A 15,155-nucleotide genomic window follows, 5' to 3' on the forward strand; every position below is an offset into this window, starting at 1 on the left:
TTATTTAAAGGACAGCTATATGGTCATAGATATTTTATCAACAATCAGTTTCTCATATTTCTCTCGGAGTTCATTTCTTGCTGATCAAAAAGTTATTCATGAACATAATATATATTATATATTCACAATATTTATCGCATAAGAGGTGGGGTTCCTTCCTCTGTCCACGCGTGAAAGTCATAAACGGACTTTTTCAATCTAAAACAAACACTAACAGATTTATTACAGCATACACAAACTTTACAAATTTTTATTTGTTATATATATAAAATAATGCCATCCCCTACTTGATTTACGCGGAGAATTATTCAGAACATATACACAATCTCTCCTATGTAGCATGTAGGGTTGAAATCGATGAAATGTCTTATAATGCATATTTACCCCCCCCCCCCACACACACACAAACGCGCGCGCACACGCACACACAATATCTGTACATTTAATACATTTGCAAAATAAAATAAAAGTTTTAAAAATAGATGGACAGAATCATTCACAAAATTACAATGCAAAGAAGAATAAAAACAGGATTCAATCGCGCTGCAGTTAAATATATATATAAATATATATATATATATATATATATATATATATATATATATATATATATATATATATATATATTAAATACATAATATTTATTTAAGGCTTTTTAATCTGTATATTTACATATATTATTATTACATGTATGTATCTGTAATTGTCTATATATACGGTTATATGAAAAATAAAAAAAAATAAAGATTATTACAACATTCTTGTGTTCTGCTTATATGTATTTCGTCAAAAGATTTTCAAAGATTGATTATATTTTATTTAGCGTTTTTAGATTTTCTAGTACAGAACTACTAAATCATTTGAAGTTCAGACAAATGGATCTTATATAAATATATATTATACTAGCTATATACAGGGTGGATCACTAAAGGTGTTACAGGCTAATATTTCTGAAACTGAACAAGATATGAAATTCTTATTTTAAAATCATTAATTTCGCATGTTAACTGCAGTGCAAAGTTCCATTTTTGCATTTCTTGTCGAATGCCTGCTTCGATACCGAACAGTTAGAAAATAAGAATTTCATATCTTGTTAAGTTTCAAAAATATTAGCCCGTAATACCTTTAGATCCATCTTGTATATATAGATAATTAACAGCAATACTAAAAGCTAAAGGTAATGTAAAGGCAGCCATTTTCTGGGTGGGTAGAATATATAGATTGGGCGGTAAAATGTTCATATTACAAATTCTATCATATTTATTTAGAATCCAATTTTATCTTTTATTGTATTATTCAATCAGACTGTTGACACTTATCTTTGAAGGGAAAACTGTAATATTTCATATAAAAGTTTTTAATTTATAAATATTTGATGCGTATTTAATAGCATATATAAAAATATCTAATTTCTAGTCAAAAATTATATTTCTCTTGACAAAAAAAGCCAGTTCAATTTAAAAAAAAAAATATATATATATAAGAGAAAACGATTGTGTACTTATTGTAAAAAAATTGCAATTTCTTCCTTTAGAATATTTACTTGGATAGTCAAGTATGCTACACGTCATTGGTATATTTCTTATTTTTATATTTGCACTATATATATACTTGATATTTTGCACTATCTTAATTTTTCTTTAAAATATACGTTCATTATTACATTATGAAAAGACAGTATTCATATCAAATACAGATTCATATCGAATTATGCGACACCCAATATGACATTCTATCCACCCAGAAAATAAATACCCTTGCATCATGTTTCACCACTTAGCCATATAGTATAGTATAGAAGTCTGTAATCGTGACTTTTATTTTACAGAGTTTCTATTCGGGGTTGTTCTGTCATTCCTGTCAATTCTTAAATAATACTTAAGGTTTTAATCTATTTGTAATATTATTATATTCATATATTTATAATCGCCTATAAAATTAGACAAAAAGATAGAAAATAAAAAATATTATAAGTATTTTTTTTAATAAACTTTTACTACTGTTTATTATTATTACGGGTATTTATTTATAATCGCTTATGTATACGATAATTAGATCAAGAAATAAAAAATAAAAAGCATTACAAGTATTACAGACTTACAAATTCATTATACGCATCCTGTATTTTCATCAATCACTCTTAATTAAAAACTGTTGTAGAAAGAATTTAATTTATGCAAACATGTCTTCTCGATCAGCCCCGACACCTTCACCGTCTTCCAAACTCGAGAAGTTGAGAAAATGAGCAGGCCTATGCACTTCATGATAAAATTCTTTTGGATTCGCTAATTGTAACTCGTATTTCATGTTGGGATCATGCCTTACACCCATAAAATTGTAATTCCATGAACCTTGGCTGGGCACCATAAAAAAGCCAAGGAAACGATCGGACAGAAGCATCTGTACTTTTTCGTAATGGCTAGGTAAATAACCCTTCGGATTGTTTCCCTTATCAGTGTTCTGCTTGCCCCACTCAAATCCACTCGGAGTCAACTTGTACGCTGTAAGAGAGCAAGAACCGGGTGTGAAACTGCAAGTGATAACGATAGTCTTTTCACCGTCCCAGATGGAATTCTCTGCCATAATCCGGGCGTGAGTAGATATGTCCTGCGGTGACAGTTGCGGCAGCTCATTGGGCTGCGTATGTATCCATCCCAGCGGTTCCATCTCCTTCAAATATTGATGATTAGGTAACGTGTTTGGCAGATGAACAGTTTGATGAGTTCCCCATTGTGGTGCCATTACGATGCATCTGATTTCTTTCACCTATTACATATATAAAGCAAAATTCGATCAATTAAAACAAAAGAATCAATATGAAAGTATGTATGTATGCATATGTATGTATGTATGTATGTATGTATGTATGTATGTATATGTATGTATATGTATGTATATATATGTATATACATATACATATATATAAAATTTTGACACACATATATCTTTCTTTTTAATATTACATATTTTAAATAGGCAAAATATTTATTAACAAATAAAAAAATTAATTTTTTTTTTGCATGTTCTTAAAGCATTATATACTTCTGGAAAATAAACAGTTAAAATTTTATGTTGAAATATTAATAATATTATAAAGTTTTAAAGTAGTTATACAGGTATAAAAGAAGTCTTTGGAAAATTTCCTTCGCAGCGCGAAAAAACTGAAGAAATTCAGCGTTAAGCAAAGTAATAATTAATGCAATATGTAATTATCACATTATGCATTTTATATATTTCAATGTTTAATAATTAGGCACAGATATAAAAATCCACTATTATATCAAAGCCATTCAAATATAAAACTTTATATTCATTTTTTCTAAATTATAATAATCTTTTTTAAATTAGTATGTACGAGATATCCTATGTATCAGTCAATTGACTTAAGTTTCTGCATACATCCTAATCTAAAAAATTTTGCATTTTTCGAAAAATGTCACACATACATGTTCAAAACAAATTTTTTGTATATAAAAACTTGAACATTTTTTTTATTTTAGAATATGCTATTATTTCTGTTTCCAAAACAGAAATTCTCAGGTTTTCGAATCAATATTCTTATTAATATATATTTTGAATTATTTTACAAAGAGAGAGGGAGAGAGAAAGGTGATGAGGAAAGAGAGGGGAGGGGGAGAGGAAAGAGAGGGAGGAGGAGAGGTGAGGGATGGGGAGAGTATAGGGGAGAGGAGAGAGGAGGAAGAAGGCGAGGGAGGGAGTTAGGAAGGAAAGGAGCGGGATGGGAAAGAGACAGAAGAATTAGTATATACATTATGGATCTTTTTTCTAAAGTGGATCTTTATATACTATTTTCGTTTTCAAAATGTAATATATTTTTTTTCTCAAATTTAAATTTGTAAAATGTCTTAAATCTTTAATAAATATGTATTAGATGAAATTTCATAAAAAATATCTAAAATTTATTTTTCCGCACAAAGATTCTAAGAGTACTTTTTTCAACAATGAGAACTCTTATGCTTAAAAAGACAATTAATGCATTTCAAGATAAAATTGCTTTTTAAAAATAGAGATAACTAAATCATCTATTATCATAGAGATAATGAAATCAAAAAAGTTTAAAAGATAAATGATATTAAAATATATTATTTCTCAATTTTGAGATAATTTTAATAATAAAAAATAGTAAAATTACTTTACCTGAGGATTATCGGGAGGGCTGATACCGTATAGATAGCCGGCTATCTGCGCTCGCAGATCGGAAATCGTAACAAACTTTTTGAGTACATTCTTCGGCAAAATGTAAGTATAGCCAGTTTCTTTGATGTCATCAGACGAGACGTAGATATGATTTGTTCGGAGATGAAGATTAGTTGCTGAAATGGCACGTACTCGCCATTCAGTCTTTGAACTGAAAGTCTGTGTCTCGTAGTTGGACGTGGTCGCAGTGATAATCTCGTCGCCATGCTTGTTCACTGTTCGTGTAGTAGTGGCGGTAAGTTGACTCTGCTCTTTAGTTTGCTTCTCGATTTCAGCGATTTGTTGACGTTGCGCGGACGGCGCACTTATCTCCATACCCAGAATGATATCGCGGATTTCGGACTGCGTGAGTGACGCAACGTTGACATTATTCTTTTTACCGTAATCCGCCAAGATCAGATCCTTCAACTGCACTTCCACCTTGATCCACTCATCGTCCGTCAGCGATGGCCATATGTGATGTGATTCGGTAATGGTGGTTTTATCAGGCTTTAATACGACTTTCGTTCTTTCGGTGTTGACGTGTAGAGCCCGTAAAATCAGAATCAATCGTGAGAATGCGGTATAAGACGAGATAGTCTTCAACCAGTCATCGTAAAGATTAAATAATACCATTTGCGGCTCGGTTGCCTTCAAAATTAGATCGCCGAATTTCTCCACCTTGAGACATGCCTGGAATGGCAACTGCAATTCAGATCCTTTAATGACTATATTGGGAAAGTCCAACAAGTGCACTTCTAGCGGATCTAACATTCCTTTTCTGGTAACGATAATCTGCTTCGGCTGTTCCTCCACTGGTAGGGAGCGAATCAGCGCAGCGACTTCCTCGGCGGTCTTCCACTTGGCTAATTGACCGAGACGCTTCTGGCCCGCCCAGACGGAAGTATGAATAATTTTCAGAAACAATTGTCCCGTGCGCGGATTGAAGATGAAAATTGCGCCATTGATTGGCTTTGTCGTCAAGTTGCCCTCAAAGGTTTTGTGAATCGTCACGCGATATACGTTTGTGTCATCAACAAACCATATAATTTGATTGGAGAAGAGTTCACCGTAATTTTGCGAAGAAAGATAAGGTTCAGTAGGTTCAGACGAGTATAGTTGCAAGGCTTTGCGAATGCGTTCACGTAATACATATAAAGCAGGATTTGCTTTCATAATCTTTGCCATGGCTTGCTGTATGAGTGGCTTGCAGCCAGGAAACCAATTACCATATGCACTGTGCAAATTATATGCCAAGTCGATAGCTATCAGAAGACCGGTGGGCGATGGATATATCGACATGTTATCTGTCGTATAGTCCAAGAATTTAGCACGAGCGTATCGTTCGATATCATGTGAGTCATAATCGCCCCATCTCAGTTGAACGTCGATCCAATATTTCTGCGTAGTGGTGTTGTCCATCACATCTTTCGAATCAGCAAGGAGTGATGGTCGGGATACGGTCCATTTATAAGCGGAAAACAAAAGGATGTCAGCACATGAGGAATTCATCTTGTAGGACTTTCGCGGATGTATTGTTTCCTTCTGTACGGTCTCAATTTCCAATGCGTCTAATTCTTGATCAAACACCTGGCAAAGATCCATCACGATAGATTCGTGCACCTTTTGCCACAAATGAGCGCGAAATATTTGGATTAAGGATATTTTTAGAGTCGGTATTTTACCGTGCATAAATATTCCTGTCAGATCGAGTTGTACTTGAAAACCAACGTAAACGTTTGCGCGATTAATAGTAGGCGACCACCACAATGTAAATCGACGGTTGGGAATTTGATTGAGACCAGAACGTTGCGCATTCGTCAATTTCTTGTATTTCATGGACTCCTCAAAGCCGGAAGCCTTTTCCCAGAAGAGACCCTCCCATGTCGGGAAGTAGGTGCCTTTAAAAAGAGTGTGCTCAAGAATGCCTTCAACGCCGCCTAGCGCCTGAATCATATCAGTTCGATAGTTATTTAGGTTCCATAATTTTCCATCGTGACGCTGGTGAGTCCACCAAAACGGATTTTGCTTCAGCACCTGATATTGTTTGAATTCTGTACGAATACGCCAACCCTTGTCATAGGCCAGTGTGTGCCGGTCTTTCTGGAATAATGTATTTATCCGAGGGATACCACGATCCCAGCTGTCCTCAAGATCCTCCAAAGTAAGCCTACGATTCTGAGCATTGGCCTCTTGTCGTTTCAGGGCATATTCTGCCCAAACACGTTGAGAATCGATAAATTCTGATTCCCAGGGCTGTATGTAGCGATATAAGTTAGGAATCAATTGATCCTCGTCGTGACTCATACCTGAACGAAAGTGAGTAATGCCTACATCAGTTTGTTTCGACCATCTCAAGTCCGACTGAGGTATCAACACATGACCCATCGACAGCATTCCCAGACCACCCAATTCCTTAGGAGTATAAAAGACGACGGGTGGGAAACGCGACGGCATTTTGGAGTTTAATCCAATCTTGATACGCGTCTGAATCTTGTTCTCACATTTGACCAAAAGATCCAACAATTCTTGCGTATTCACCACGGCTTCTCTAAAATAAGTCATCAGACCAATCAAAGCGGTGTTCCATTTGTTCACGATTTTCGTGAATGTGGTCGAGCCTGAAGCCATTAAAATCTGCCTGACACGATTGTGAAAACGCTGCAAACTCTCGTCGTCGACACGCAAGAAACATTGCGCGGTTCTTTCCTTCGTGATTTCGTTCTGAAGATTCCAAACGCCGTCTCGGTGCGTAAACTCCTCATGAGTCGTTCTGCATTTGGGCAAAATTCTGCATTCGAAACCACTCATATTAAAAAGCAAATTGGGATTATCCTTACTATAGACACTAACAAAACTGTTCTCCCACTGGATAGTGGTGGTAGAACGTGGAAGTCGGTTCTTGATATCCCAGAATACGGCGCGACCCAGATTCACATCGTGCTTCATTAATCTCATACGGGCGTCTCGCGGCCAACACTTTTTATTATTGTAGCCAACAATATTTTCGTTATTTGGATCGGGGTGTTCAGTGAGATAACGCTGAATGAGATCTCTCGCCTCATCAGCGGAAAAACGCAGAAACAGATGTATCCTATCAACATAACGGCAGTATAATCGAATAGGATGCGCTGTCTCAGAGGCAACATCTTGAAACGTAAGGAAGTCGTTTGGCATTTGCGGCGGACCGGCCATTTCACTGGCTCGCTGGAGACCCAACACCAGCAAGTCCAACACTAGTCCGTAATATTGGGCGATAAAAGATGCGAATTGCAATCCTCTAATAATGCCATAGCTATTAGTGTGATTCATGTCTTTATAATTGATGACAACATTATTCTTTGCCGTCATATAATCGGCAATGTTATGATCGACTATTAAACGTAACAGCCTGTTGAGTAACGTGAGATCGATCTTTTCGTACAGCTTCTCAAATTTCGATTCTAGCAGCACATTGCACTCGCCCTCGCTAACATCCCAAACATCCTGGAGATTATTGATACCTTGACACCACTTGTAAACAAGAAGCGGCGGTGGTTCCGTGTCAGCTGGTTTCACCCATGGTGGGAACAGTCGCCTTTTGTCTGCCTCGTACCACAAATACTGATCTAGGTAGGCATCTGTAATTTTCTCTAACGGCTCCACGTCATATACGGGAATCAAGTGACTGTAAAGATCCATAAATTCGATGCCAACTTCTTTAAAAGCTCTCTGTGTTAGCAAATGTCGCTTGATTCTAGACAATGCCTCGTGTGGATTATCGTATGCTTGTTCTATTAAGCCCAGTTCTTCTCGTTGACTTTGATTCAGCCTAGATTTAACACTATAAGCCTCCTTCAAGCGTTCCAGAGCTAATATCAATAGTTTCGTATCATGTTTGTAAGATAATGGTGGAAAGGGTATTGGCGCGAATCTTCGAGATTCTAGCCAATGAACTGAAGTTGTGAATATGGCTACTGCTTCCTCCGGCGATATATATGGACCATCCTTCAAATAATTGTGTTGTCGTTCCTGCTCGGCTTTCAAATAGAGACGCGTTAGACGACCAAGGTTCTTTTTACACACAGTTTTGTCCACCGTAGCTCCACGTCGAATTCTCTCTCGATTGTAATGAGCTGTATTCGTCCACCAATCGGCTTTCATCTTGACATAACGCAATATCATGTTTTCGATCGGAATCGGCAAACCCGGCACTTTCCACGGAATATTAGCTTTCCAACAACGCCAAGCTTCGCTCAAATGCTGAAGAATTGTCCGCGCCTTGTTCTGCTTTATTCCCTCGGGCATCATATCAACTATATCGTGCATAACGGACGCCCGTAATTCGAGATCAAAGTGCGATTCAACTCGCTGCTTCGTTACAGTCTTCGCTACGCCCTTCGAATGACGGCCCTCAAATTGTCTCGACAACAAGTTACCCAGCCATCTTTCCAATAACGGAGTGATGCCCCTCATAAAGAATAACCAAACACGCCAGCCGGGTGCCCAAAAGCCACATCCAGGTCCTTTACCAACTGGTCCGGTGTTAAAACGATAATAAATTAGGTGCTTCAAGTCTTTACACATCCTGATCTGTCGCATCAATTTGTACTTATACCGATACATACCGGTCAATTGACCAACGTGTGCGAAAATATATTGCAGCCCATCGGCAAGTTGAAAGGCATCCACGTTGTTCAGCCGGTACTGAACGTGAGAATCGATAATGAGTTTAGTTAAGCGAAGAATTTCGCGACACAAATGGAAGGCGTTACCAAAGCGCGATTTCTTCCTCTCTTTTGTTGTAAGCGTTTTGACAGGTTTCAAGTTAAAATTGTAATCCAAATGAAGATAGTTGAGGTTCTTCCGATGTATTAGTAGATTCAACATGTTATATCCTTGACGACACACCTGCAGACCGGCTTCTACCCAATCTATTGTCGTTGTCTGAAAGAACTTGGTCGATTTAAAAGAGCGAAACAAGTAGCGTTTCTTTTGCGGTTTCGGTGGTCTGTGCTTCAAAGCGTTCAGAACAAAGTATTTCAGTAGTTTCTGATAACTGACTCGCACTTTCACAGGTTGACCAGGTGGACAGTGCTCTCTGTACCATGACTTGACTAAGGGAATATCAATGGCTCTTCTTGTTCTACCGGAACGTGTATTAAACGGTCGCGGCGCCCACAAAAGGGCTATTCCATTTGCTGTATTATCAGTATAAAGAGGTATTTCCTGAAGGAATGGTTGTACTTCGCTAGGTAGAATAAAGTCTTCATCGTCTTCGATTTGTGGTTCCATCGTCTATATGATAATAATTGAATATTATATAAAATTATGGTACTAATTATTTTATTTAATAATTGCAAATTTACCTTTAGCGAATTTCTATGAGAAATTGGATTAATTAACGGATCAAAATAAAATGCAGGCAAATCTGGATCTTCAGTCTTTATATATACGACATTTGGAGCATGATACCTGTAAAATGTATATACATAAATTATAATATATAATATGAAAAAATAATATACAAAAATATTTTATTTTAAAACATAGTAGAATTTATTGTATGTGATATCAGCAGTTTCTTTTTATAATCTTTATAAAAGAACAAATAACAATCACTAAATTTGCTTTACCACACTGCTAGAAAGATCGTTTTTTATATTGATAAACAGATCTTAAAACTAGTGTGGAAATAAATTTAATAATAAACATTTAACTAGATATAGCGACTTACCATGAAAGATGAACAAAATGTGGCATATTATTGTATAAGTAAGGAAACGCAATTCTATATTCTGTTCTAATAGGTTGCCTGATAATAATCTTATTTATATCATTAAATTCATTCCAATCTTCATCAGCAGCATTTGAATCTTTTACCAGTGGCTCGAATTTTGGTCCTCCAGGAATAGCCATATTTAAAGCTTTTGCAGTAAAGAATGACTTGGGATCAAATAGATAGAAAAAATTTTGATCCACTAAATCAGTCAACAATTGATTAGCCAAACGATATAAAGTAGCCATTTGCGGTAATGTCAGATTCCATCTCCGATATGTAGATCCATTAACATGTCTGGAATATGTTTTATCATTTAAATTTTATTATATATGCAATGGATAAATGACATTCCCAAGAATATTCTTTCAGTATAGCATTTTGTCCAACTAAATAACTTATATCATTTTAATGATATCCAGTGATTCAAGTTGTCAACTCACATATATAGTTGATTTCAGGACCCCTACGCTTTTCATCATTAAAGGACAAATGAGTTAATATAATGTGCCAATAAATAAGTATAGAAACAATCCTTTTTTTCTGTTATAATTATTCATATATATGTATATGCCCATATATATATTAACTTACTTTGTCCCAACTAATGGCTTGTGTTCATAAAACCATGATGCGACTGATTCATCTTCTTCCGAATCTAATTCGATTTGTATAGCCTCTAAAGGTTCAACATCCAAAACATTATCCGCGTAATCTAGAGGAGGCTCTTCATCATCAAAAGGTGGAAATCTCATTCTCTTGAAATGTCTGCGATCTCTTTTTTCTCGTCTCATCATAATCCACATAGTGCTGAGAAGAAAAAATGATACTTTTAATGTAATTTGTACCATTAAATAAAAAGATTTCATGCCTGCAAGATTTCTTACCCCCACTGAGCTATATACACTGGTTCTATAACCCAAGGAATTTCGTTGACAAATGTAATGGCTCCAGTAATATGATACAAAACCTTTACATCTCTTATTTGTTCCCATGGCATAGGCATATTTTCCAATAGTTTCATAACAGCATGTGGCATGTACTTTAACGCCCTATAACAAATACATTTACAGAAATTTTAATTATATATAGTTTTTAACAATAACTTACCCCAAATAAACACGTTTATCGTGTCTGTATTTTCTACTACTCATATCACCATGATCTCTAATGATTTTTCTTATATGTTCAGCTGGCATATCTTCTTTTTGGGCATCTACAAAGCCAAACTTCCTCTTTTCTGCAAAACGCTTTGACTGCAACTGCTGCCATTTTTGTGCTAGAACAATTAATATTGTTATAGAAATGAAAATATGTATTTAAAAAAAAGGTTCAAAATTTAAAGAACAGATAGTACTGAAGATACATGAAATGAAGGAAAAAGTCATAATAAACATGAGGCAAAAAATTAATATTGTCAGAGTTATAAACAATTTTTCATTTTGGTTAAAGTAAATAACTTACTCTTCTGATATTCTTGCACAGCGTGAAAAGAAACATTATGACGAATCACATCAAAGAGTATAAAATGTGTCAAATAGTTAAAGCAGTGTTGGAAATTTTTTAAAGAGTTCTATGATATGCAGATATAAAACATGTATGGAATTGGGAGGACATGTAGAAAACCTTCTGTAAATTTTGGAATTCAAAGAATTCTTTTTTCTTCTTTTGGAAAAAGAAATTCTTTTGGATGAAGGAATGGTAAGATAATCCATTGTTGACGAATTATTCATAACTCCAACAATATTAATTTTTCGATCCATATTTATTAGGATTTTTTTTCTCCATTTCGTGAGTACTATCTGCCCTTAAAGTTCTGAACCCTTTTTTTTAACATCCTATATATAAATAATATTGTTAATTATTTACAAAAATTACCTTTCTCTTGAAGTTTGTCCTCAGACAGGACTTCCGGTTGTTTAGGAATCTGAGGCAACGGTGGCCCAGCTATAGCCTGCATGTGAGCATGATGAGCGGCTTGTGCATGAGCCGCAGCCTGAGCATGCGCTTGGGCAGCTGCCAATTGAACTTGTTGCTGGGCCATCATTGTGGCCCATGGGTTTGGACCCAGCAAATATGGTGGGATAGACATGACTTTAAATTGTTAAGAGCTAAAATGCAAAATAACAATATATAAAACTCAAAAAATTGCTTACAATGTAGATACAATAGGTAGATCAATATATTTCTTTTTTATGTAAAACGAACTTATAATGAATATTTTAGATCAATTCTTAACCCCTTAAAAAATAATATGGATCAATTATTTTCAATATATATATTTTTTTTTTTTAATGCAAAATTCTGGAGTAGTACGAGTAGCCGCGTGGAAGAAAGTGACATGTACAATTAGCCGGTAATTAAATAATGAAGTTGCACATACGCTTTATCACGATGTCAGTTTATCAGTTCTTATATGATAACCATAATATAATTAATTCATCGCTTACAATTAACTTCTTAACAGCACTTCGCACTTTTGTACACGCATCCACATAATCTCACATAATCTTATTCTTGATGCACATAATAATGGCCGCGGCCGCGTTCAGTAGAGAAAGCGCTCAGTGGCTCAGTAGCGGGATTCTCTAAGTGCCGGTCTACAATACATGATTTAGGCCCTAAACCTTAAGAAATTGACTAATCACAATCGAATATTCTCCTCATATTTGATTGTGATTGGTCAATTTTTTAAGGCTAATGCAGCGTTTACAATAGAGATTTTAGCCTTAAGCCTTAAGAAATTGACCAATCACAGTCAAGTATGAGAAGAATACTCGACTGTGATTAGTCAATTTCTTAAGGCTTAGGGCTTAAAATCTTATTGTAGACGCCGCTTTAGGGCTTAAATCATCTATTGTAGATCGACACTTAAGGCCGTATTACACTACGGGTTGCGGGCTCGGTTGCGGTTTGAGTTGGCAGTTGTCAACTCCAATGGTTATAATTGCGGAATGACCAATCAACCGACAAGCTGCTTTGCTCTGATTGGTCAATCCATATTTGTCAATCGTATTAAGGCCATTACACACAAAATTCTATATAAAGACGTAATGGCCCTCGCACAATGGACGCGATAAGCGATGAGCAATGGGCGATATCCAATGAGAGCTCTGCTTTTCCGAATGCCATATCCGTCGCGAGGCTTGGCGCGACATCTCTCAAAAGATCCGCCAACCTTCCAGCCAGTGATCTACATAATAATTAAACTTACGATACATGAAAAAAATCAACTTAATTTGCTCTTCCATAATATACATTTTTTATAATTTACTCCATTTTACTTTTTTATAAATAAATGATAAAGTTAATAACAATGTATTTGCTCCACCATTAAAAATTAATTATCTACAGTATTTATTAAGAAAAAAAATTAATAATTGCTTTATGCATTTTGCGGGATGTCGACATTGTGCGCATGCGCAAAAATGTCTGCGCAACAGAAACCGAACGCGCTATTTTTCAAATTTTTCTTTAATTCATTTAAGAAATATTAACATCGAACAAAAACGATAGAAATCAAATAAATATTTATCACTTCTTTACATATCATTTATTTGAAATTAATAACATTGATTTGAAAAAATATAAAAAAGTGAAGGGGTTACGGAGAGCCAAATACTCGATTGGGATTCGTCGATTTTCTTACGCTTACGTCCTTACGAAATTTTGTGTGTGATGGCCTTAAGTCAGTATATATAAGAACAATAATTTCGCTTCCTAAAATTTGTAGGTAAATGTATGTTCTCGCGTATGCGCGAATCGCACAATTAATAACATGGCGCCGATAGCTCTGATAGTGTCTTGCGTATAACATAAATGATCGGTAATAATTTTATATTTTTGCATTTTTTGTTTTTAATACAAAATTAATGAATATAAAGTCATATATTATCTATTTTATTAACGAATTTGGTTGTTTATAGTATTTTGCATTGAAAATAAAATATTATACATGAAATGTCGAGTTGCCTCTAAAATAATCCAGAAATAAATAATTGGCTATTATAATCTATTTATTAATTTAAATATAGTTAATATTTTTAACTATTTTTACAGCGATTTTCAAACATATTTTCGTCAATTAAAATAATGAGCAATAGAAGTGATTATCGTTGTGCATTTAAAAATTGCACTAATGTTAGCGGAAAAAGTGATGGATCAAAAAAAACTTTATTTGGATTTCCAAAAAATGTAGAAAGATATGTTTTTTATTACATTTTATATTTTTTAAGATCAACAAAAATCTGTTTTACTAAAAAAGTCATAAACTATTATAACAAAATATATTTAAATATATATAACAATGCATGCTAATTAGCTAAATTACTTGTGAAAATATACAGTAATGATTATATTACTTTTATACTCATATCTTATTAATATATACATTTATGTGATATTTATGTGATATTTTAAAGGTGCAAATTATGGATTGTAGCTTGTAATAGAGAAGACTTAGCTATTAAGAATCCTATTACTTTACATTATAATTATAGAATATGCAAAGATCATTTTGCTGATACAATGTTTCTAAATTTTGAAAAAATTAACACGTTTACAACCATATGCTGTTCCATTTTCTATTTTAGATAATATTGGTAAATATATATATAAATTAAATTATTCGAAATTATTTACTATTTTGATATTAATATGTTGTGAAACGTCATTATATATTCACACACATACACACGCACGCACACACGCACGCACGCACGCACGCACGCACACATACAACACATACACAGACACACACACACACACACACACACACATATATTGCTACTATTCTTATAGACTATTCAATGCATGATAAAATAAACATAATAGGAGCATCGACATGTTCCGCAAATACAATATAATATATATCCATTTTAGAAGATCATTATCAAATGCAGAACAGAAGAATTTTTCAGGTATGTTTATATATATGTATCTCTAAATATTTTAACTTAATATTATAAATATTTTATTTAATGTTATATATTATATTAAATTTTTTAACTGGTGTATATTGATATATAATTGTAGAATCTCATTATCTGGAAAAAGCAAAAGATATTAACATTCAGATATCTTTGTCATTATCGGCACCCTCACAGCACATCAACATCCCAATAAGGTTCCAGTCATCTTAAATTGTAAGATAGTAACATTCCGGAGATTAATAAACCTGCCATTAACCTTCCAGCAACAT

At 34.4% G+C, this 15,155-nt stretch overlaps 1 protein-coding gene across 2 annotated transcripts; it reads right to left on the reverse strand.

Annotated features, from left to right (window-relative positions):
* Window positions 1-665: 665 nt before the first annotated feature.
* Prp8 (pre-mRNA processing factor 8) lies at window positions 666-12,511 on the reverse strand. 2 transcript variants are annotated; one of them, XM_070306745.1, is made up of 9 exons: window positions 12,406-12,511; window positions 11,834-12,066; window positions 11,066-11,234; window positions 10,843-11,007; window positions 10,550-10,765; window positions 9,914-10,252; window positions 9,546-9,651; window positions 4,159-9,474; window positions 666-2,766 (listed from the first exon to the last, which is right to left on the reverse strand). In XM_070306745.1, the coding sequence occupies exons 2-9, from the start codon at window positions 12,045-12,047 to the stop codon at window positions 2,173-2,175; spliced, it is 7,119 nt and encodes a 2,372-aa protein (XP_070162846.1). In that variant the 5' UTR covers window positions 12,048-12,066; window positions 12,406-12,511; the 3' UTR covers window positions 666-2,172. The 2 variants fall into 2 exon arrangements, with proteins under 2 accessions (XP_070162846.1, XP_070162847.1); XM_070306746.1 differs by having other exon boundaries at window positions 12,339-12,492.
* Window positions 12,512-15,155: the final 2,644 nt, after the last annotated feature.

Source organism: Polyergus mexicanus, unplaced genomic scaffold (assembly GCF_030449975.1).
Source record: "Polyergus mexicanus isolate NDT 795.1 unplaced genomic scaffold, iyPolMexi1.0 SCAF_14, whole genome shotgun sequence".
Taxonomy (NCBI): Eukaryota; Metazoa; Arthropoda; class Insecta; order Hymenoptera; family Formicidae; genus Polyergus; species Polyergus mexicanus.

Coding starts and splice junctions, on each gene's coding strand:
- Prp8 (XM_070306745.1), bottom strand. CDS start 12,047: ATGTCTATCCCACCATATTTGCTGGGTCCAAACCCATGGGCCACAATG. Junction 10,253..10,549: donor AAGCCATTAGTTGGGACAAA/GTAAGTTAATAT, acceptor AACATATTCCAG/ACATGTTAATGGATCTACAT. Junction 9,475..9,545: donor CTCATAGAAATTCGCTAAAG/GTAAATTTGCAA, acceptor ATTATCATATAG/ACGATGGAACCACAAATCGA.